A 21,994-nucleotide genomic window follows, 5' to 3' on the forward strand; every position below is an offset into this window, starting at 1 on the left:
TTTTTTTTTTTTTTTTTTTTACCAAATATATTTATTGATTTTATTGAAAAAATAGTTACAAACAATTAGTACAGGACAATAATAGTGTGGTATAAAACATACTTTGTAAACAGTGTTGTCATGTACAATATACCAATAGAAATTAGAGCAGCTCGCATAATGATCATGAATAAACAGTAGTGTATTGAACCAAATACAACTTACCATGACTGCGGAGAAATAAGTGTCCCCATAAGAGCACTGCATTTTAACCTTGGGCTACACGGCCCAAAAATTATTCCGTCAAGGCATGTTTCATGTCAGATTTGTTTCATTTCCGAAGTCTTGGGCATTGCCAGGCTCTAGCTAGAATACATCTTGCTGCATTGATAATTTGCAGTAACAATACACGCGCCAACCTTGGGTGATTTCCTGCAGCCCAACTGCAGCATAGCCAAAGTAGCCGTTTGTCAGCGGGACAATCCCAAAATCTCATTGGCGTATCGAAAAACTGCTGCCCAATATCTTCAGGGCAACGGGACAGTCCCACCAAATATGCTGCATAGAGCCCACCTCTCTACATCCCCTGAAGCACAAGGTGGAGGACCAATGGAAAATTCAGTCCCTCAAAGTCGGTCAGACTCTGGAGACTCTCAGGGACTCGAAGCAGTGAGGAAAAGGAAGTGTTTAATTTGCTCATATGAAAAAAGACAAGAGTTGGGGCCCTCATGATTATCCCTAAAGTGTTGCAAAGGTGTAACGCTCCTTCCTGATAAAAAGGCCATTACCCCAGTTAAATTCTGTTTCCACCATTGGAACTGTTGCGGGCACTCCATAGCCAGGGGAAACCTAGCAAGAGGCAAATGGGGAGACATTAACCTACCTTTTGAATTTACCAAGTCCCACACCTTAAAGAGGAACTGAACTCAAAACTTAGTCTTTCAATTATTAATCCATTCTTACTTACTTGCACTAAAATGTAAGTCTTACCTGGTGGCACTGGCTGGGTCAGCTTGTATCCATGAAAAATATATTGAATTATAAAGTGTTTAGAAATAGCCAGCTTGTGACTGGCAAGTTTGTTTTCTTCCTCTCCCTCACTACCTGGAGCCCTCTGCAAGGAGAGCTCACAAGCTGAGAAGATGCAGGAAGTAGCTGCACACTAAACAGTTGCACTTGAGGGACATGAGAGTCCCAGGTAAGGAAAGAAACAAAATTAATTAAGGCATAATTAAGGCAGTGGGAGTGGATTAGAAACACTCCCACCAAGGAAGGCATTGCCCAGATTGCAGTTCACCGCTTGGGCAAAGAAGAGACCTGGAGGTGTGGCTAGAACTCGTTTTTTATGTTAACCCCACCCCCCCCACCCAGCAGTATTCACCTTGCTTCGTCGGCATCCCGCTTTTCCCCGCAGGTCCTGGGGACACGCCCTCCTCCGATCTCCAGCTGGCGAATGCAGGGACGGTCTCCGGGGTTCCCCGGTTACGTCACTGCGGGCGGGAGCATTGGTGGGAAATTCAAATAGATTTGTATTAGATTCAATCCAAAATAGCTGTATTGAGTCCAATACAAAGAAATCTTCATAATATATATAGCCAGCAAAGAGCATAATTTTGTGTGTAATCCCTGCTACTTCAATGCCCTTAATATCTACTTGGCATAAAAATTGGCCTGGGGGTTTTATTGTCAGTATGAATAGGATAGGAGAAAGGGGACAGTCGGCTCCCTCTCCGCAAGGGGGAAAGTACCGACTCAAACCAACAGTATCATAACGAGGCCGATGGCGTTGTATACAGCATTACATGCTCATCGTAAAAAGGAGTCACTGAACCCCCACCTCTTAAGGACAAAAAATAGGGAAGGCCATGAAACTGTATCAAGGGCCAAAAACATGGCCTCCAGGCCTTGGGTGCTGGCCAGATTACCCAACTGGATAGCCCTATGTATGTTATCAGCTCCCTGTCTACACGGAACAAAGCCTGTCTGATCTCCATGTATCTGGCTACCCAGACCTTGATGCAGCCTGTTTGTGAGTAGTTTTAGATCCATGTTTAAAAGGTATATGGGTGGATAGTTGGACCATATCTGATGATTCTTCCCAGTCCTCTTGCTTTTTTCCAATTGACACCCCCAATGAACTGATGAAGGTAAAAGTTCCCCTGACTGGCTTGAAAATTATTTTAAGTGTTCCTTGGCTAAAAAGGTTGAGAAGGGCTCCAATAGAATAACACCTTCTGTCCTCACATCCAGGATGGCAGAGCCTAGTAGCAGTTGCAGACCTCTTAGATGTTTATGAAATGCACATATAATATGTTAGGATTTTTGTTAAAATAGTTGGGCATCTGATGCTTTAGCTGGGAAATAGTTTTAGCTTGTACAAATTGAGCATTCTCACCCCAACAATACAACTCGATTCACTCCACACTGTAAAGCTGCGTACACACTTCCAATTTTTATCGTTCAAAATGAACGACGAACGATCGATTGGGCAAAAATCGTTCGTAAAAAAAGTAACCAACGACGCCGACGAACGAGGAAAGTCGTTGGAAATGAACGACAGGACCGGCGGATCGGATTGGACGACGATCGTTGACCATCGTTCGTGTGTACGATCGTTCATTGATCGTCCATGGTCTGAGCATGCGTGATGAACGAACGTTCGCTCACTTCCTGTGGTGCACGTAACTTCCTGTATCGTTCAAACGATCGCATCTATTGTGTGTACAATATCTACGAACGATCGTGTCGTTATCTGTATGTACAGGATCGGTGCTATACGATCGTTCGCAGATATCGTGCAGGATCGTTCGACGTACGTTTACCAACGATAATAATTGGAAGTGTGTACGTAGCTTTAGACACCCGCTGCATGGACACCCAAACTCCATCTGGGATCTTTTTTACCATTATGCTATGCATGAGCCTGGTTTAGGAGACCATGTCATTCTTGCCTAGGCAATACAAAGCATCACCTCAAAAGAAAAAAATATAAGGAACTTGGAGCTACTGTAGCACACATTGCTGAAGTCTTAGGTTGCGTAGACACGTGTAATAATATTCTTTGAAAAGGATCTTTCCCGATCCTTTTGGAATGACAAACGACTGCATAATGCATGAATGAGCTCGGTACATACAGCACCGTTCTATTCTATAGAGAAGGGAGGAGGAGAACGATGAAGCGGCTCCCCACTGTGCTCTCTCCCCTTCACGTCCAGGATGGTCGTTGGGACGATGGACGACGAGTGCTGTACACATGCAAAATTCTCGTCCGATAATTGGCCCTGAGCAATTGGACAACAATTGTACGTGTGTACCCAGTCTAACAGCGCTGCGTAATATGTTAGCGCTATATAAATCCTGTTTAATAATAATAATAATAATAACTGTGTAAGTGTAGTGGTTTGTAAAGAACTAAACAAAATAAACACTAGAACTGCTTTAGGGCAAAGTCTACTCCAACTTTATTTTAAACACTTATAAATAAATGCCCATACAGCTTTCGTGTGAGGTTTTTAAATGTTCATAAAGACCTTTTAAACCAAGATATGTGGCAGAAAACTGTGTGGAAAACTATTCATATCAATAGAGAGGGCGTCGGAAGTGTTTATGGGCATTTTTGGGTGCATTTTTATATTCCAACATTGCAGGATGTTCTTTGCAGCCCATCAAGAAAACACTCTGGTGTGGACTAGGCCTATTGGAATTAATAGTAATATCAAACATGAATGTTTAAATGCTCAGGTTAAACGCAGGTTAAACAGTCCATGTAGACTTGGCCTAATAGTAACACATCTGCTAAATGAACAGTGGGCATGTTTATATTTTATACTTGGAGAATGTTAAAAAAACACTTCTTATAACATTAGGCTGATCTTATTCACTTTAGAAGAGATGGGAGCTTCCTCTAGTCCCTTATGCAGACTTCAGTGGTCCCCATGTGTAGTTTATATTCTAGCTGTGCTTCATTACCATGTCCTATGTATAATCTCATAAGTGTCTTCCTTTACCTGAGTTTTCCAAAATACTTACCCTGAGAGTGACAGACTTGTATCTATTGCTTCATTACACAGCCTGTCGACTGATCAGTGAGGTCCCCGACATCACACAGAAGGGCGATACCACACACTGGTCGCTGAACACGGCTTTAAGATTTAAATATTAAAGGAATATTATTTTCATAATGTATTCCACAAAATTAATTTATTGTGACAGGCCCACTTGAAAGGGTAATTACTCATTCACCTTTCATTATAGTTGCCTTTAATTATTTTCCAGCACGAAGATTAATTTAATAGAACTTTTTTTATCATATGCTCCAGTTAGTCTGTATTGTTCATTTTTCCGCTGTAATGGAGATAGCAGTCAGAAGTGGGAGTTGGACAAATCCCAGGAGCTGGCTAGCCAATGTCTGAACCTAACATTATTTTCTATTGTCAGTCGGAGCATATTTTCCCTGCCTCTCAAACAATGCCTGCCGGCTTTTGAATTGGTCTAGCTTACTCCTATACTCTGATTATCAGTATTATGTCAATCATGTTAAAGTAGACTTGGCAAAGTAAGGTATTTGGCAGGCATATACCAAAAGGAGTTTGTTCTTGGGTATGGCAACATGTTATATCTCAATTACTTTCATATATTAAAGTACTGGGTGTCTAGCTGCTGTTATGTGGGTACAGGAGGCCCCCTGCATAGTTCTGAGCCATTATGAACACAGCAAAATTTCTTTGCAAGCTCAAAAGTTGTACTCCTAAACTTAATTTTTTTTATTTTTTTTTTAAGTTGGGTGGCAAAGAATTGTAGGTGGGTGGTGGCCCCTGTATTGTGACCAAACTCATCAGTAACCACACAAAAACAGCTCAGTGGTTACTAAAGTGTTGGGTGGTGTGCCCAGCTAAAAGGGGCCGGGGAGAACACTGAACTTGGCACACTTAATAGGAATGCTTGTAGCATTATGGCATATGTGGTGACATACCCTTGTTCCTGTTTATTTTGAATCCATCCCATGATTTTTTTTTTTTTTTTTTCTTTCTTTGTGTGAAATGAAGTTTTTAAGTGGCAGCCCCCTGTATTGTGACCCAACTCTGCCGTAACCAAACAAAAACAGCCAGGTGGTTACTGAAAAGTGTTGGGTGGAGAACGCTGGCCATGCTGTCTCTGTTTAATTCTTTACTGTTGCCATCAAAGCAAATACTACTTTTAGCAATAGTGTAGATCTGAAGCCTTTGGGTGGCCTTAAAATCCAGGCAGGATTTTCCAATGAGTTCATCTTTAGTAAAATTGTATTGCCATTAGCCAGGGTTGTCTGCACTAAGTTGGGACTTATTATTGAGGGAAATGTTTGTTTTCCTGCAATGTGTGCACAAGTTACATATATTTTCTATTTCCTCTGCAGGGATGCATGGAGGTCACTGGTAAACTACACTCCGCAGCAAGCAATGCGTGAATATATAGATGCTATAAAAAAGCTTGATCCAGACTGGTGTCCAAAGGTAAAGATATTCTCATAAACTACTCCAGTAATCTGTATTTGTAGTAAAGTGTGTGAAAATAACATGGTGGATACATAAATTGCACTCCTGTGTCCTGTTCTTTCAGTTTTCTGCAGATGGATTAGGATCTCATGGATTTCTTGTTTTGTTTGCTCTAAACATTACACATTGTATGCAGAGGGTACAAAAATCAAGCCATGAATTATGGAGACTTTTCAGTTAAGAATTCAGAAAGTTTGTTTATTTCAGCTGTTTGTTTGCTTGCTGCCCGACCTAAAACTTTAGTAAAGCTACGTACACACTTCCAATTATTATCGTTGGAAAACGAACGACGAACGTTCCTGCACGATATATATGAACGATCCTATAGCACCGATCCTGCACATAGAGTTAACGACACGATCGTTCGTAGATATTGTACACACAATAGATACGATCGTTTGAGCGATAGAGGAACTATGTGCACCACAGGAAAGTGAACGGACGTTCGTTCATCTCGCATGCTCTGATCATGGACGATCAACGAACGACGGTACACACGAACGATGTTCAACGATCGTCGTCCAATCCGATCCGTCGGTCCGGTCGTTCGTTTCCAGCGACTTTCCTCGTTCGTCGGCGTCGTTGGTTACTTTTTTACGAACGATTTTTTGCCCAATCGATCGTTCGTCGTTCGATTGGAACGATAAAAATTGGAAGTGTGTACGCACCTTAAGAGTACAGGGCTGTATCTGAATAAATACCTGTTAGGCCTTGATGAGGCTGAACGCTTCAGTCTGCAAGTCATTTTAATGCAGTGCTGCATAACTATTTAAACAAAGTCTACATACAAAAATAAAGAGCATGAAGGGCTGTAATAGTTATATCAAAATAGTTTTTGTTGTTTTAAATAACTACACAATAAAATTTGGGGGGGGATTTAAAACCTAAAGTGGAACTAAACCCACCATACTCGCCTGTTCCCATTCCATCACGGGGCCTATCTTTGGCCATTTTGATTGGTCGGAATGTCATAACTCCTGGCCGGGCGCCCTGGAGTTCATTCATTCTCGGCATGCACTACAGAAATTGGGATTGTTTGGTATTCCTGGCAACAAATGCTAAGTGTGCATTGACAGCTTAGACATTTGTCAGCTGGCCAGTGATCAGGCAGGTAAGAAGTTATTGCAAAAGAGAAGTCACCTGCCTGTCCCTTTCTGCAATAACCACCTGCCTAATCAGACTTAAATTACACTTCAATACCACATTCATGTGTTAACATGTATGCATTAAGGGCCCATTGATACTTAGCCATTGAAGTGTTTGATTGGCATTCAAACAGTCCAAGGCAGGGGTGCTCACACTTTTTTGGTTTCTGAGCTACTTTTAAAATTTCGAAGTCAAAATGATCTACCAACAAAATATATATATATATTTAAAATATATATTGTTTACCTTGCATAACAACATTAACATGTATTGCACAATACAATTCTGTATGTTTTTGGCCATTACCTTCCTCCGATGACATCTTAAACTGAATTCAGTTTAAACATCTTAAACTGAATCGCCCTAAGTTGCATAGTCCGACAGTAGATGCTGGTAGCCAGCCTCGAACAGGCTTCCAAATGATCATCAGTCATGGTGGAACGGTATTTGTACTTAATAACTCCTGTGCACGGTAGAGTTTATTTTGATGACACGCATGCCTTGCAGTGCTGTACAATCTAGAGCAACACATTGCCTTATGTTGCGGTGTACTGCATTGGATGACAAGCTGCCATTACATTTACCACCCTGCCCTAAGGCAACACACATGACACAACACACCTGAACATCCAAGTGAAAACAGGGGCCCTAATTCACATCTGGGTGACCAACAGAACTTTGTATCATGTGCATATTACACAAACGTTGAATTCTGCTTTCTGCCAGACTGCAGGCACTGCTGGTCATTGACCTTTTGTTATTTTCAAGAAAGCTTCATGTCTAGCCAAAGCAGTTTTGAAGTCCCTTGATGTATTAACCTTTTGCCATCTTCTAGGAAGCTTTCCCATTAAGCCAACACTTAAATCTTCTCTAGTATTATGCCTTTTCATCTGTAATACCACTTCAATCCACTGGGTGCTGCTGTGGGACCAGGAAAGCTCATCCATCACAGCCAGCCTTGTATAGTTTCTATTGCATTGGAGTATTTAATGTTCTTAATTGGGGTATTTAAAGTAAATCATGGGAGAAACTGAGGCTGTCTATTCCTGAAAAAGCTAGTTGCTCCTTGCTGATCTTTTTAATCTAATATTTTAGACAGCAGTAACTAAACATGAATACAGAAAAGGACTTTCCTACTGCTGATCACAGCCAGTTAGCTTTTCTGGTGTAATGTTAACAATTGCCAACTTTCCTGATCACAGCCTTTCACAGCCAGGTAGTAGCATTTTGGATAAAGTCAGTCATGCCAGGCTCCTATATTTCTATCATAATGTATTTCCTCCATTTACTGCACTTTCATATCCAGCCTGCAGGTGGCAGTATTGTACAGTAAATATACATCATCTTTCATTTGTTTTTTCTCTGTATTGATTTTGTGTTTTGTGTCGTTATTTATGAAGAATTAATGCTACCTAAACTTTGCTATTTTCCTCTCATTTGGACCAACTGCAGGTTTTCAATGGCAGATTTCGTTTAGTGTTTAGTAGAACTGTAAAACATTCTTTAAATCCAAAGATTTGAGCAGCTGAAGTCAAATTTTTGATGGCACACTGTGAGAAACCATAGCTAAATAGGATTAATAATCCTTTGTTTATAAATGTATAAGTATTTTATCATTTATACTATTTGTTGCACTTTGAGTGATTTTGTATGATTCTCAGTAGGAGGATAGAACTCAAAATTGCCTAGATTGTGTTTTCTGGTTTCTGCAATCCATTTATTTTCCTTTTATGTGGCACTTTAAAGGCCACAAAAAGAAAAAGGCTGTAGAGGAAGATGTGTTTTTAAGAATAAGTGATTAAGCCCTAGAAAAAAAGTGTATCATATTGCAGCTTACTTGTCCTTTTTAGATGTGGTGGCTACGTTTGTGTGTCTCTGGGTATTTTTTTTTTTTTTTTTTTTTTTGTAGGCCAAAAAACATTTTTAACAAGTACAAAAACCTGTTGATCAATACAAAATTCACTTGTCATACATTTTATTTCAATAAATTTTTATTAAAGAAAAATAGCTTTAACAAAAGAATTATAAATAACAATAACGGGTGAAACAATTACATAATTTAGAGTGTGACAGATTAATATTGTATTTTTATGCATTATTATTATTATTATCAATAAACAGGATTTATATAGCGCCAACATATTACGCAGCGCTGTACATTAAATAAAAAGGAGGTCTTGTGTCTCCAATTTTCTGCTGTTTAACCATACACATCATTTATATTGGAGAACATCATTTATATATGGAGAACAGCCTTTTTTATAAGAGAACCTGGGTGATCTAGCAAACCTGGAATGGATCTGGTTCGGGATTAGAAACTATTTGCTAACAAATTATTTATTTATTTATTTATTTTTTTGTTAAATGTAATTCCAGGTTTGCTGAATCCCCCAGGTTCTCCATTGATGTGTCATCTTATCTTTAATATATGGGTTTAATAAATTGGGCATAATGTGTATTGTGCAAACTGTTTAACTCCTACACTAGGAAATTACAGGATTAGCAAAGGCAGGTGATTTTATAAATTCAGCCTGTGTGGCAATGGAAGTGGGTGAGCCCCCCAGGGACTATAAATGTAGAATTTGCAGAAATCTAGAAAACAAAAGCTAATGCTGTGGACACATTCAGTAATGCACACCAAAAGCAATATATGAATTAGTTTCTTCAAGATATGTTTTGTAGCTAGTAAATTCTAGAAACAAAGATTTCAGATTAGTAGGCAGGAAGATATGAGATAACTAAATTACTGTCAGGAACAACAAGTATTTGCAGAAAAGTAAAATAAGAAAAACAATGCAGCTAGGAAATGTAAGATTACAAGGCAATAGGCAGCAATGTGTTCCATTTTGTCCCTGGGTTTAGATATTTCACCCAATGACACATTGGCAGAACAGGGCAGGTTAATACAAGTGCATGGAAAAGAACCAAAAATACCCTAAAGTAAATGAAATGCAACCCTTAAATCAAGGGAGCATTACTAACAGCCACAGCTCTACTTATTAATTTAAACAAATCCATACATTTGTGCCACAATAGAACTTCAATCATTTATTTGTTATGATATTGTGACCAAAATAAATGTAAAACCTGTTCTTTATTTTATTATTGTAAACTATAACCTGACGTGCTGAAAGCTATGGGCCAAGATTGTCTGTGATCTCCAAACATGTATGTATACATTGAAAAACATCCAAATATAAGTAATTTTTAATTTAACGGAGACCTGCGGTTTAGGAAGAGAACACTGAATTGTTAAAATCTAAATCCATGAGATTTTGGGTAGACATCTTTGATTAACAGCTTTCTGTTTGTGTGACCATAAAAAGAGCCAACTGCTGCTCTCCTCTGTAGTAATGGAAGAACCGGCGGTGAGATTGGCACAACAATCATTTTCATACACTGTGCGGCTGAAGTCATAGGGAACGTCTGCCTTGTGGTGCCACCAACCCCTTCCTTTGTGACGGAGAGTCCTTACAATATCGAAACTTCTGCTGTAACTTTCAGAAAGTCTGAAAAGGTGACACTGCTTGTAATCTCTGTATGCAGCGCTCTAATGACACTGCTCTTTAATCTGGAAAACGATCCCACAAGACATGAAGCCATCTGCTTGCGCTGTGCCCCCTCCTCTTTCAGCTCGGATACTTCACATGGGCTGCCCAAGGGAGCAGTTTGTAAATTAATGTGTTATGGTTGCAGTGGGAGTTATTTGTCTCTCTGTGTTTTGTTAACTGCCCATCTCTGCTGTGTGCACATCATTTCCCAGTTCCCCTATGGGACAAGTAAAAACCAAAGCGGGTAAGTGGGCTGTCTGATTCCTCCATTGCAGCCCTGTCACTGCTCGCCTGGTTTGTCCCCCCCTCCACTACCGCACACTGTCATCTGACAAAGAAATGCAGGGCTTTGGGCCAGGAGAATGCTACTCCTGGGGGATCCTCTCCTCTCCAACTAATTGAATTATGGCTTTGGTGTCAGTATGGTTGGAATACAAATCATATTGGAGAGGGAGGAGGAAGGAGTGATATGGCTCAGTGGCCATCGAGGACTGTGCAGGCCGTAGGTTGTATCAGATCATAAAACATCTAAGCGTTTACTAACAGGAAGATACACATCAGTAAACATGCGTGGTAATCTATAGCTGTAAGGCTGCCTTGTCAATTATTAGTCTTATAATTGGTTGCTGGCAGAGGCATGTCCACGCTACACCTAGTATAATATCATGCACAATAAACTTGCATAGCATATAGATATAGTTTGATGTTATTGGTTTAATGACAATTTTTTTTTTTTTTTGTTAATCTTTATAAATTATCCTTAAAACACAACTGCTGGCACACCACCAAATCGTGTGTGTGTTTATTTGGCCATCTGATTTTCTGATTACTTCAGATACAACCCAATCATTTTCCTAATTCCCAGCCTGTATTTGGCCAGTTAGGACCTCGTAGCAGTCTGACAAACTCATTACTCTGTTCTTTATCTGCTTGTTTGTATTGTGTGGGCAGCACGGTGGCTCAGAGGTTAGCACTCTGACCTTTGCAGTGCTAGGTCAGAGTGCTCCGCCAGGACAATATCTGCATGGAGTTTGCAGGTTCTCCCCATGTTTGTGTGGGTTTCCTCCCACGTTACAAAAACATGCAGTTAGATTATTTCCCCCCCCCCCCCCCCCCAAAAACAAAAATTGACCCGTTTTAAAGACATATGACTATGATAGGGACATTAGGTTGTGAGCCCCTTTGTGGGTCAGCTAGGGACATGACTATGGACTTTGTAAAGTGCTCCTTAATATGTTGGTGCTATATAAATATTGCAGCATAATAATTGTGGTCACATGATGTCTTCTTCTGTCTGTCTTCTAGTGCTGCACCTCTGTGTTTGCATAGCAGTTACATTTTGCAAAATGTTTTATTAAGTGTCAGCTATGTTTGTGCCAAATTCTTAATTTTAAATTGATACTTTAATGATTTTGTCCAAAGTTTGTTTGGAAGCTGTAAAATTGAAGCATGACTTTTAGCCATGGTACATGCTTATTACTTGCATACAATTGAAAAATATAGACAGCCTTATTTGCCACCCGGTTTTATTTGACAGCTATTGACCCTATAGCTAGAAAAGTTGTCCTCTAGACAGTTGTACTCAGCCAAGCACCAAGCCTGTTCGCCCTTCATCCCCGTTCCCTTGCTCAGTTTATTCCTTTCTCTTCCCTCCCACAACTTGGACTTTTGTTACCCTCTTCCTACAAGTCTCCTCCTCACACTCTAGTTGGCTACATAGTTCTTAGTGTTCCTGGATGCAGCAATGCCTGATACATTTAGAATGATAGACTGAGTTTAGATTTCAGCTTTTTCTAAGAAATACAAATATGTTCTCTTACCAGCTTGGTAATCCACCACATGTTCTTTGGTGGCACCTGAGCCTTCTACATGGACTTATACAGCTCTTTAGGGAACCTCTAAACCACTAAATCCATGGCATCCAGGCCGATCATAAGGGAGAGCTGTGTGTCACTCAAAGGGGAAGAAACTTCTCCCAGAGTGATGTGATGTTGCCAGAACCTGCCCATGCCCCCATCTCAGGCTCAGACCTGCTTGGTAAATTCCGAGGGGGACAGCAGCGCAGGGCTGTGGATGCAACAAAAGTTATGTCCACAGCCCAACACTACTGTTCCCCCAAGCTGTTTAGAAAGCTGGGAGAGTCGGCAGGTTGTGTCCATACAGCGGACAAAGCTGCGAACCACCAAAAGTTTTCTCTCGGACCACCGGTTGGTGACTGCTTCTCTGGAAGAAGCCCAAACCAAGTGAACTAAGAAAATTGTATTTGCATCCATAAACAGAGGCTGGGTGTGCACATTATAGAAAGAACTCTGCTGATCATGGCATCACACAGTCCTGGGTCACAAAGGTTAGATTGCTCAGTGGGATAAGTGTCATAGATGCAACTTCTAATGTTAATAAAATAAACAATATACATCATCCAGGCACTCTTGTCATTGCTCCACACTGGCCCATCTGAGATTTGAAGGAATTTCCAGTGGGCCCTATTATTTAGGACAGGTGCCGTAGGAGTGTAGTGAAGGGTGAAAGCTGGTTACAGGGGATACCATGTCTTGGTGATATAGTTGTACTGGATTAGGGAGATGGGGTAACAGGATTGCTGTATCAAGATTACAGAGTGATATGGGTGCATTGGGTTGGGGAGATAGAAAATGATCTCTGTGCACAGGTAAGTGAACAGTTCATGGGTGCTGTGAATAAAAAGTACAATTCTTGTGTGAATTTAAGTGGTAGTTCTATCATTCTGTTTTTGTACACTTTGTTCAGTTTTTTTTTTTTTTAATCTGTTTCAGATCTGTGAGCTAATCTAACAAACTAAACACAGTTCTATTTGTTGGTGTGTTTTATCTGCCTGGAATTGAGGAGTAGTGAGTTAAACAACAAGTGAAAAGCCTTCAGATGTGAATGGGCACACAGATCTAATTTAGCAAACTGGCGGAGTGTGAGGAACCTGTGACTCTCCAGCTGTCCCCTATCTATTGGCATCCAAGCAGTGTTGGGAATTGTAGTCTAGCAGTAGCTGGAGGATCACAGGTTGTTGTTGGCCTCTTGAGTTTCATGCTTGTTCCTCTGCCCCCATATGGAAGGCAATCTGCCTTGTAACTCCTTGACGGCAGCATTTCCTATGAAACAAATGCTGGTGCCTTTGCCTGATTTGTCATTCCTACATTGGAGACGTAAAGACTTGTTATGCTGGGAGGTTAGGATAACCTCTCGCTAGGCTTTCCATTAACAAATTGCAATGCAGTCTTTACAGGCATTGACTGAATTTTATAGGAATCATAACTGTCTGCAAAATGTCCTAGGCACATAAGGAGTTACTACTCCCCTCCCCGTGCGGTCTGCACATTGCAACCTGTGGCTATAATTCTGCATGCGGGTTTATTGCCAAGCTCTTAGCTGCTAGTATTCAGGTATGTAAATGAGAAACCAGAGCAGACGTACATTTGCATAAAATAACAGCACCATTTAGAAACATCTGTCACCAGGGAAGTCTGTAGAGACAGAGCTGCTTTATTGTTTCAGGGCCACATCGGTCTCTTTAATCCAAGCACCCCTCCTTTTGCCCAGCTGGGTAAAGATCGTGCCAGGGGCAGACTGATTGGTATTGGAAAATGTGGATCCAAGCAATGAATCAAAGCGTTAAATGTGGCATTAGTTGAAGTATCTATTTGTGTTACTTTTTATATAAAACTCAAGAATATCTGTTTATACCTATTTCCGTTAATATGACGATGAGTTGCTTAACCGTTACAAGAGCAATAGATAAAAAGGAAAAAAAACTTTTTTTCTGACCAATCAGTGGTTAGTTGATAGATGGCACATCCCCATGCAATTCCACAAATCTATCCGTTATGGGACTTTTTAGGCGTCCGAAACTACAAGAAGATTACACAAGTGAATAAAATGGCAACAACCTTTATTTAAATATCAAGAAACATGAATAGTAACATTAACACAATGAAAACATTGTAAGACATTGATGAGGTCCATTAGTTTCTCAATGTACGTTTTGAAAGGCTCAACACATTTCACAGATACTATGACTGCTTCCACAGGAAACGAACGACTGGACCAATGTATCAAAACAACAGACAAAACACAGGACTTCCTCAAAAAAAAAATATGCGATTGAAAGGGGTTAGCGTGCCGCACGGGTCCAAATTATGCGACTGAAAATCCGGCTAGCACTATTTGGTGCTACAGTAGAATTCTGGTATGATGGTATGAAATAAATCCACTGAAAAGCATCTAAATACTTTCTTTTTAGGTCCCAGCATGCCACATAACACCTGTTCCTGTTACAAGAGTACATGGGGCCAATGCTAAGAATCCCCTGCCCCAGAGGACTTCACATAGGGCCATTTCTACAAATCCCTGTCTTAGGAGAGCTTGTAGCCTTATCAGGGCTTCAAATCCTATTGGCTTATATATGTGAATACGTTTCATTGTCCTTAGTCTCGCATGACTTCTTTTAGGAGAAAGGGGTTAGGTTTGAAAACATTGTCCATTCCTTTTTTTTTCCCCTTGCATACCTGACCTGCCAAAACTTTTCCCCACAACTTGATCAATATTGGCATAGTTTTTATATATTCATATTTACAATTTTTTGAATTTCTATCTTTGTGTTAGCACTGCTTACTTAAAAGTAGGGCCTATTGGTGTATTTTTGGCCCAGATTCACCTTTTGGGGTCCAATCCAGTGCAGTCCATCCTATAAAAGATGCTCTAGTCATCTTTGGATATACTCTGTTTGCTAAATGAAGTAACTGCTAGCAGTAGGTAAGTTTGGCAGGGTGGATATCTTTCTGGTTACAACTGTAAAGGGGAAAAAAAAAAACCTTGTACAAAAATACATAATGGGCTCACTTACATTTTAGATGGGGGGGGGGGATATTATGGTGCTTTAAGCTGTAAAAAAGCTACATATTTATAAGCCGTGAAAGACTATTGTATAATATATGCATCCTGGAAGTCTTCCTCCCATACTTTGCTCTTCATGTTTACCTGCCGCCTGCCTTTTAATGTCCTGCTCATTGGAAATTTACGGCTCCACAGCATTATTTATTGCACTCTTTCCGTTACAGATGGACACTTGAAATACAACTTTGGCTGTCACTAGAAATGTTTTAATCGTGTACATTGCAAATTCTTGCATAGACATAGCTGATCCTAATGTTTTGTGAATCTGGGGTCCTGTAACTGTCTAATAATTTTGTTACTGTAGAAGAAGACTCTTGCATAAATATTCCCCTATTTTATCATAACAAAAAACTTTTAAAGTAAGCTGTTCACCAAATTTGTAGTTCAGCATGGGCTGCTGAAAAGCCTTAGAATGTTTTTAGTCATGGTAAAGACACTATTTTAAAAAGCTTGGTACATGCATGTCACCTATCAGGCTTCAGTGGGCTTTTTCTCCACACATTTCTGACATATTCAGACACAAATGAATATATTTAATGTACAGCACTGCGTAATATGTTGGCGCTATATAAATCCTGTTTAATAATAATAATTATAATAATAATAATTTTTTTAGGTGAATCCTAACTCAATTCCAAAGTTTAGTAGCTGCATTTTTTTTTTTCTAAATCTTTTTTTTTTTTTCACTTGGAGATTTAGCCAGTAACACGTTACTAGTTCTAGCAGAATTCTCTCCCTCATCCTGTATGAGAATGCAAAAAAGGAAAACTACCGCAGGACACCACCCTTCTTGTTGTCTATAACATAGTTAGCACACCACTCTTAACAATGTAATTGATCATAGTTGGCACAGCTAGAGGTCACAAATAGTGTTTGCGTGCAAGTTTTCTGGCACAATCAAAAGGTATTTAATTTTTTTTTTTTTTTTTTAAACGGGTGATTTAAGACATCGTCAATCCTATATTTACCAGAATGTGTGAAATCAAATAAGATTCTAGATATGTTTTAATTTGTTTGATATTTACCTTTTTGGTTGTTTCTTGTCCTATTTTTGGCACCCTAAACACATGGTAAACTTATTTTCATAAGTTGAAAGTCCGGTTATAGAGCTCAGTAGCTCAGGCTCAAATCAACAAACCCAGGAGAAATGAGAGGACTGATTTATTCCTCCCCCATCCTCCTACTCTATTTGGACATGCCATAAAGAGTTAAAGGTAAACTGTTTCTGCTACTTTCACTTGTAAGAAAATCATAACTCCTTTTTGTTTTTAGATTTGTTTGTAAACCTATTTACTTAGATACATGATTTACATTTTGTTTGTTTTCCAAAGTTTGATGTATACAATCTCTCTTTTTTACAGTCTGCTGATGAGCCTGTTGAAGAGCACAGGATTATTAGCATTGGTAGCTTTGGTGGACGAGTGGTCAGTTGCCTTTGCCGTTTGCAGGAACCACTTAGGTAATTGAAGGGGGATCCCCCACTCATTCTTTATCATCTTTTTATGAATGTGCAAACTTGACGTCTCTTCTTGCGGTCCCTCCTGTGACCATTTTATACTTTCATTCTGTTCACATACCAGGTCTCCCACATTCCACTGTGCCTCTCGTCCTCCTCTCTTTTCTTGTTCCATGAAGCTTTGCAGTAATCTATCAGAATTGAATTAATCCTTCTCTCTCAGGCAGCCATCTGTCCTCTCCTCTCTGCTCAGCCCCGACTAGTTCAACCAGGAATGATTGATGGACTCTGCAATTGATTAGTTACTTTTCTAGATAAATGGACTGTTTTGGCATTAAGTACCACAGGTCAGTCTGTGTGGCCAGGCAGTTAGGCCTTTGCTTTTACAGAGATGTGCACAGAGTAGCAGAATTTACTGGCCATGCACATTGCACACTGCTCTGTGAAATATTGTATAAGTGTGCTTGTTGATCTAAATGTTGCAAATTAGAATGGAAGGAAAAGGGACTTTTGTTGTACTAGGATGCATCTATCCCAAAGAGCTACTGTATTACTAGAAATGTAATCTTCAAATGAAACAAAATTCCAAAGCTGAGTAAGGTATCCAAATAGGTACACTTCATTTTTGAAGGATGCACTCACATGATTGAAATAATATTGGCATTTTATCAGAACCAGTTTATTTATAAAGCTATGCTTGTAAATGTATTTTGTCTGATATTACACCTAACTGTATTCATTCATGGGAAGTATTACCATGATGAGTTAAGATTGGGATCCCATTAGTTTGAACCTTAAACTAGCTAAGGAACAGGAGGGCAAAAGTGTGTCACACCTTGCATAGAAAACATCAGTTTGGTGTAAAAATCTTTAATGGTCATTGATGGAAGATCAGCTTAGGTTGATCTTTGTATGTAGTCATCAGCGGTTCTGTCCATTTAGTAGCAATACCAGATATATGCCCTGGTATGTGTTAGGAGTCTGATGTTCTCCTGAATGGCATATCCAGTCTACTTTACTTGACTTATCGTGCATAAGATTGAGCCCCTTTATCTCCTAAGACTGCTTCTCCCCCACCTTCAACACTGTGCTCATGCAGCCATGGAGCAGATCAGCTGGTGTGAATAATTGCATGACTGCCCAGTGTGTGTATGCTGGGCACCTCAGGGATGCCAACCCCCCCTTTGCCCACATTACCCCATTCTTATGAAAATGATCACTCTCGCACCACTGCTTTAATCACACTAAGCAATTAAAAGCTCACTGCGCTACCAAGGGCTGTGGACGCTGCTCTTAATGAGCTTTTGCTTCTTTTGGTCCCTAAGAGTCGGTGAGCATTGGCTGATTAAAGAGTAGAAATAATTACAGGTGATGTAATTCTGGTCCCTATGGTACCAGGAGGAAGTTATGAGGACCTCTTATACGCAGCCTTTCCTTTTTCTCTTTGCTGGTTTTATCAGTTAGAACTTAACATGTTTGAGATGTTTTCTATATTTTGTGTATTAAATTCTGGCTAACAAAGGACTGAGTTAGATGCTTGTTCATATAGAATACATTTCAAATATGTTGAAGCCAGAAGGTTCAAATAATTTAAAATGAAGAGAAAAAAAAGTTTACATAGTCTCCATATAGCAAACAAACACAGGTGCTTTGCATATTATTAAGCTTTATTGATAGGAGTTGCTAGATGTGGGTTCCTGACCTAAATATCTGGTTGTAGTCGTAAAGAAATGGAGGTGGCTGCCATATAGTGGCAGTTCATTCAGTACAGGTATTTTATTCTTAGTATTCATGTTCTTAAATCTGATTCTGATCTGAAATCGGATTCTAATTTAGCAGGCTTCCCCCAGGGATGTCTAGAGGAGTCCAGTTTGGTTTTCAGGAATCCAAAGTTTGTTTGTGCTTTACAACATACACACTTATAATTTATTTTTCATAACTCAAACTAGGTGCTCAAAGCTCAAGTCTTTTACTTATTGATGCATCATGTGTAGAAATGTGTGCCATTAGTGAGACCAATATGTTCACCAAGTCTTTGTTCTCACAGGGATGAAGATAAAGACATCTTTGACTACTGCCGGGAGAATGATATTGCACGAATATCACAGGGCCTGGCTGCAGGGACAATTGATATCAAAGCTACAGATGATGAGGTATGTATTACTGACTTTTTGCCTTGCATTGTGTTTAAAAGGAAAAAAAAAGGTCCTGCTTGGGGGTGTTTAGCTGCTTGAGCCAGAGAACTAATAAATAAAGCAATGATAGCCCCCATTTATTTTTCATTGACTTGGTTCCTTAAAGGTGCACTCCTAGTCCATTCAAAAAGAATAGGCTGCCTATTAAAGCATGGTAATATATTCTTACTATAATGCATATTGTAATAGGGGCCCTTAAACCAGAAATAAACCCTTACCCTTAAATTGTGATCCAGCAGCTCCTTTTTTACAGTGGGTACAGTCCATGTCCCTTCTACAAAAGGATGCTTTTTACCTACCTGCCCAACTTTAAAAAAAAAATGCTCTCTTGTCCTTGTACCATCATGAGTGGCACAATCTTCTCTTCCTGGTTTTTAGTCATCTTGATGACAGTAACTCCTGCATATGGGCATGTAAGTTTATTTAGTCCCAGCAGCCCTGGGGGATTCTGGGATACCTGGCACAACTCCAACATCAGTATTTCCTTAAAAAAAACAAAAAAATCAGGCACAAAGTGTGAAAGTTTGTTTGTTTGATTTACAGAGTTCAGTTCTGCTTGTTTACTGAAAGAGAGTTGCTAGATATAAGATTTACTATTTACTTCTATGGAGCAGGTCGATTGTCCCATCTACCCACTTCATTGCTTTGGATCTGCTGAATGAAACCCATAACAAGAAGTTGGGGCTGCTGTAAAGACAATAAAAGACCTTAATAGTTTAATAGCCTCTCCAACCTTTTCTCTTGGTGCAGTACTACCTTTGGGTTTTTGACTTTGGCATTAACACTTACAGACTTTATTTTACCCACATCAATTATGATGATTAAGGTATCTTTTCTAACTTTTATTTTTTTCTCTCCTCGGTCTGATCAGTCATTACTATGTGTGGTATTGTTTTCAAACAAACCTAGCTGAAGCTGTCAAATTACCTCAGAGTGAATACTGATCAACTGAGGCGGAAAATAAATATCCTATTGAAACAGATGTGGTGCTCTTACTGTTCTACTGTCAAGCACATCTGTGAGTGTGTATTGCAGCATGAACTACTAATTGAATTCCCATTGTATTATGTGTGGCTAGCATAAGTCCTATTATCAGTTTCAGATATTTGATCAGACTACTTGTACACCAGGATGGAAGGCTTTTTGTGAAATATCTTTCTGCGTTTCTGTTTTGTGTGTTTGTGTATGTCACGCTGCAGCAAAAATTACTAATAGCTGGATTTCTATCTCTATGTATAGATTATCTAAATTTGCAAAAGGACTTTGGTTCACACTACTTTTAAATCATGCCCCAAATACATTTTTATGTATTACAGTCAGGAATACAAATAATATTACAGTAATCAAAACAGTTTACTTTAGGTTTTCTTCCTCCCGCCTTAATACAAATGGTGGTTACTCTCCCCTTTCTAGATATGGTAAAGAGCACAGTAAATTATATAAAGTGGCTTTTCATCTATAACAAAATAGGCCTTATTTGTGTATATGATTGTTTAAACAGCCTGTTTGCCGGTCTATAATTTGGTCTATAATTTGGACTCTTTACATCAATAGACCCTATGCTGTATTTTCACTATAAGGCCTATATCCTTACTATTACCTGAAGCAGCTTAAGGTCTAGGTTTTTTATTTTATTTACTTTGTCTTCATGTACCCATTTCATACTTGTGCTTTTAGCAGTCCCTTCATATGGTCTCTTTTAAGTTTGACATGGAATTATCAATTCATAGCCTGAGACACAGGGAATTAATGAGGATTGGGAGGGGTTACTGAGTGCTTACCATTTTATATTAATCTCCCTACGGTATTAGTGATATGATCTAGACTTTCATATTAGGCAGCCCACTGGTTGCATATTTTTTCCATTTGTGATGTGAAGTCATTTTACCTACATACTGTCAGCTCATTCATGCTTGTGATATATTCTTGCTATTAATCTAGTGGATAAAAAGTTGCTGTGAAATGTCTTTAATGTGAGTTTTACTTGTAAGGTTAGTTGGGGGATGAGTTTTTATTTCCTCACCAACATCGTGGTTTAGACTGGGCTTATGACAACACTGACTGTCCCAGCATTATCGCATAGGTGAATTCACATACCCCCCACCCAGAAGTTCTGAATATTTCTTCCTGGCTTTAAATTGAGCTGTGGGGTAGTGACGGAAAGGTGCAAATATGCTTGGGGTATATTAGGCTTTACAGCAACCTGTTTCTTTTTGCTCTAAATAAAAATATGGGTTTGCAGTTGGTTGTCTTTCTATATGAATCATTGCTTGTTATAGTGACATTTGGCAGACCCCAGAAAGAACACTCTTTCAGAACCAGTAGTTATGTTGATAAGCATGTTTGCTGGATTTCTCAGAGATTAGCCTTTGCAAGAGTGTTATCTGCCAAAGAGACCTCTTTAGTGGCAAGACTTTCACTCTGTTTGACATTACATTTTTAGTGTGGTGTAAGTCTGTCCAAGATTTGGACAGAAAATCTGACTTGTTTGCTAAAGCATACTATGTATTAATTTATTTTTGCAAGATTATCTGGCCCAATTACTAGGCTTGTTTAGCAATATGCACCCTATGCAAAATACCAAAAAATTGGATCAGAATCATGGTTGAAAGAAGGAATTATTCTGTTATGGGGTCTATAAAAAAAATGTTCCTATTTCAGACACTTTTATGGGCTTGTGTAAATGGGCAGTTTCATATAAAGTATATGTATAACTGTGTGTGCTGTTATCTTTTACAGGGCCGTGGCCTTCTCCATTGGGCCTGTGATAGAGGACACCTAGAGCTAGTGTCTATACTTTATTACCATGATGCTGACCTAAATATGCAGGTAATAATTACACGTCAAGTCTATGTACGGGTGCCACACTGGTTGGTGGTTCAGACTTCCACAAGCCAGCCAGAACCAAAATATTCCTCTTTGTGTGTTGTGTAAAGTGAAGTTCTCATTGTTTCCACGAAAAAAACATTACGTGCATTAGAAACTATTTGTTGATATGGCCGTTTAAAGAACAATAATATCCATATCGCAACAGGACTCTTGTATGGACTGCAGACGGCCTGGTCCAGGTTGCAGGTGGGCAATTAATGATTTGGTGCAGACATTGTGCTGGCTTACCGTAAGTGCTTTATGTTTTTGGCTTTGGGGCCACAATGAGTTTTAAAACTTGACAGATGAGCCATGCCAGTGTCGGTTGGATGGAGTGTTTGCATG

The 21,994-nt window shown here is 39.5% G+C and overlaps 1 protein-coding gene across 1 annotated transcript in view; it reads left to right on the top strand.

The window, feature by feature from the left end:
* ACBD6 (acyl-CoA binding domain containing 6) overlaps positions 1 to 21,994 on the top strand; it is a 44,406-nt gene that overhangs the window by 6,235 nt on the left and 16,177 nt on the right. Inside the window, exons 3-6 of the mRNA XM_072419805.1 lie at positions 5,372 to 5,468; positions 16,492 to 16,589; positions 18,634 to 18,739; positions 21,521 to 21,610. Coding sequence (XP_072275906.1) covers positions 5,372 to 5,468; positions 16,492 to 16,589; positions 18,634 to 18,739; positions 21,521 to 21,610 — 391 coding nt within the window. The remainder of the gene's footprint in view (positions 1 to 5,371; positions 5,469 to 16,491; positions 16,590 to 18,633; positions 18,740 to 21,520; positions 21,611 to 21,994) is intronic.

This window comes from Pyxicephalus adspersus, chromosome 8 (genome assembly GCF_032062135.1).
Source record: "Pyxicephalus adspersus chromosome 8, UCB_Pads_2.0, whole genome shotgun sequence".
NCBI classification, from domain to species: domain Eukaryota; kingdom Metazoa; phylum Chordata; class Amphibia; order Anura; family Pyxicephalidae; genus Pyxicephalus; species Pyxicephalus adspersus.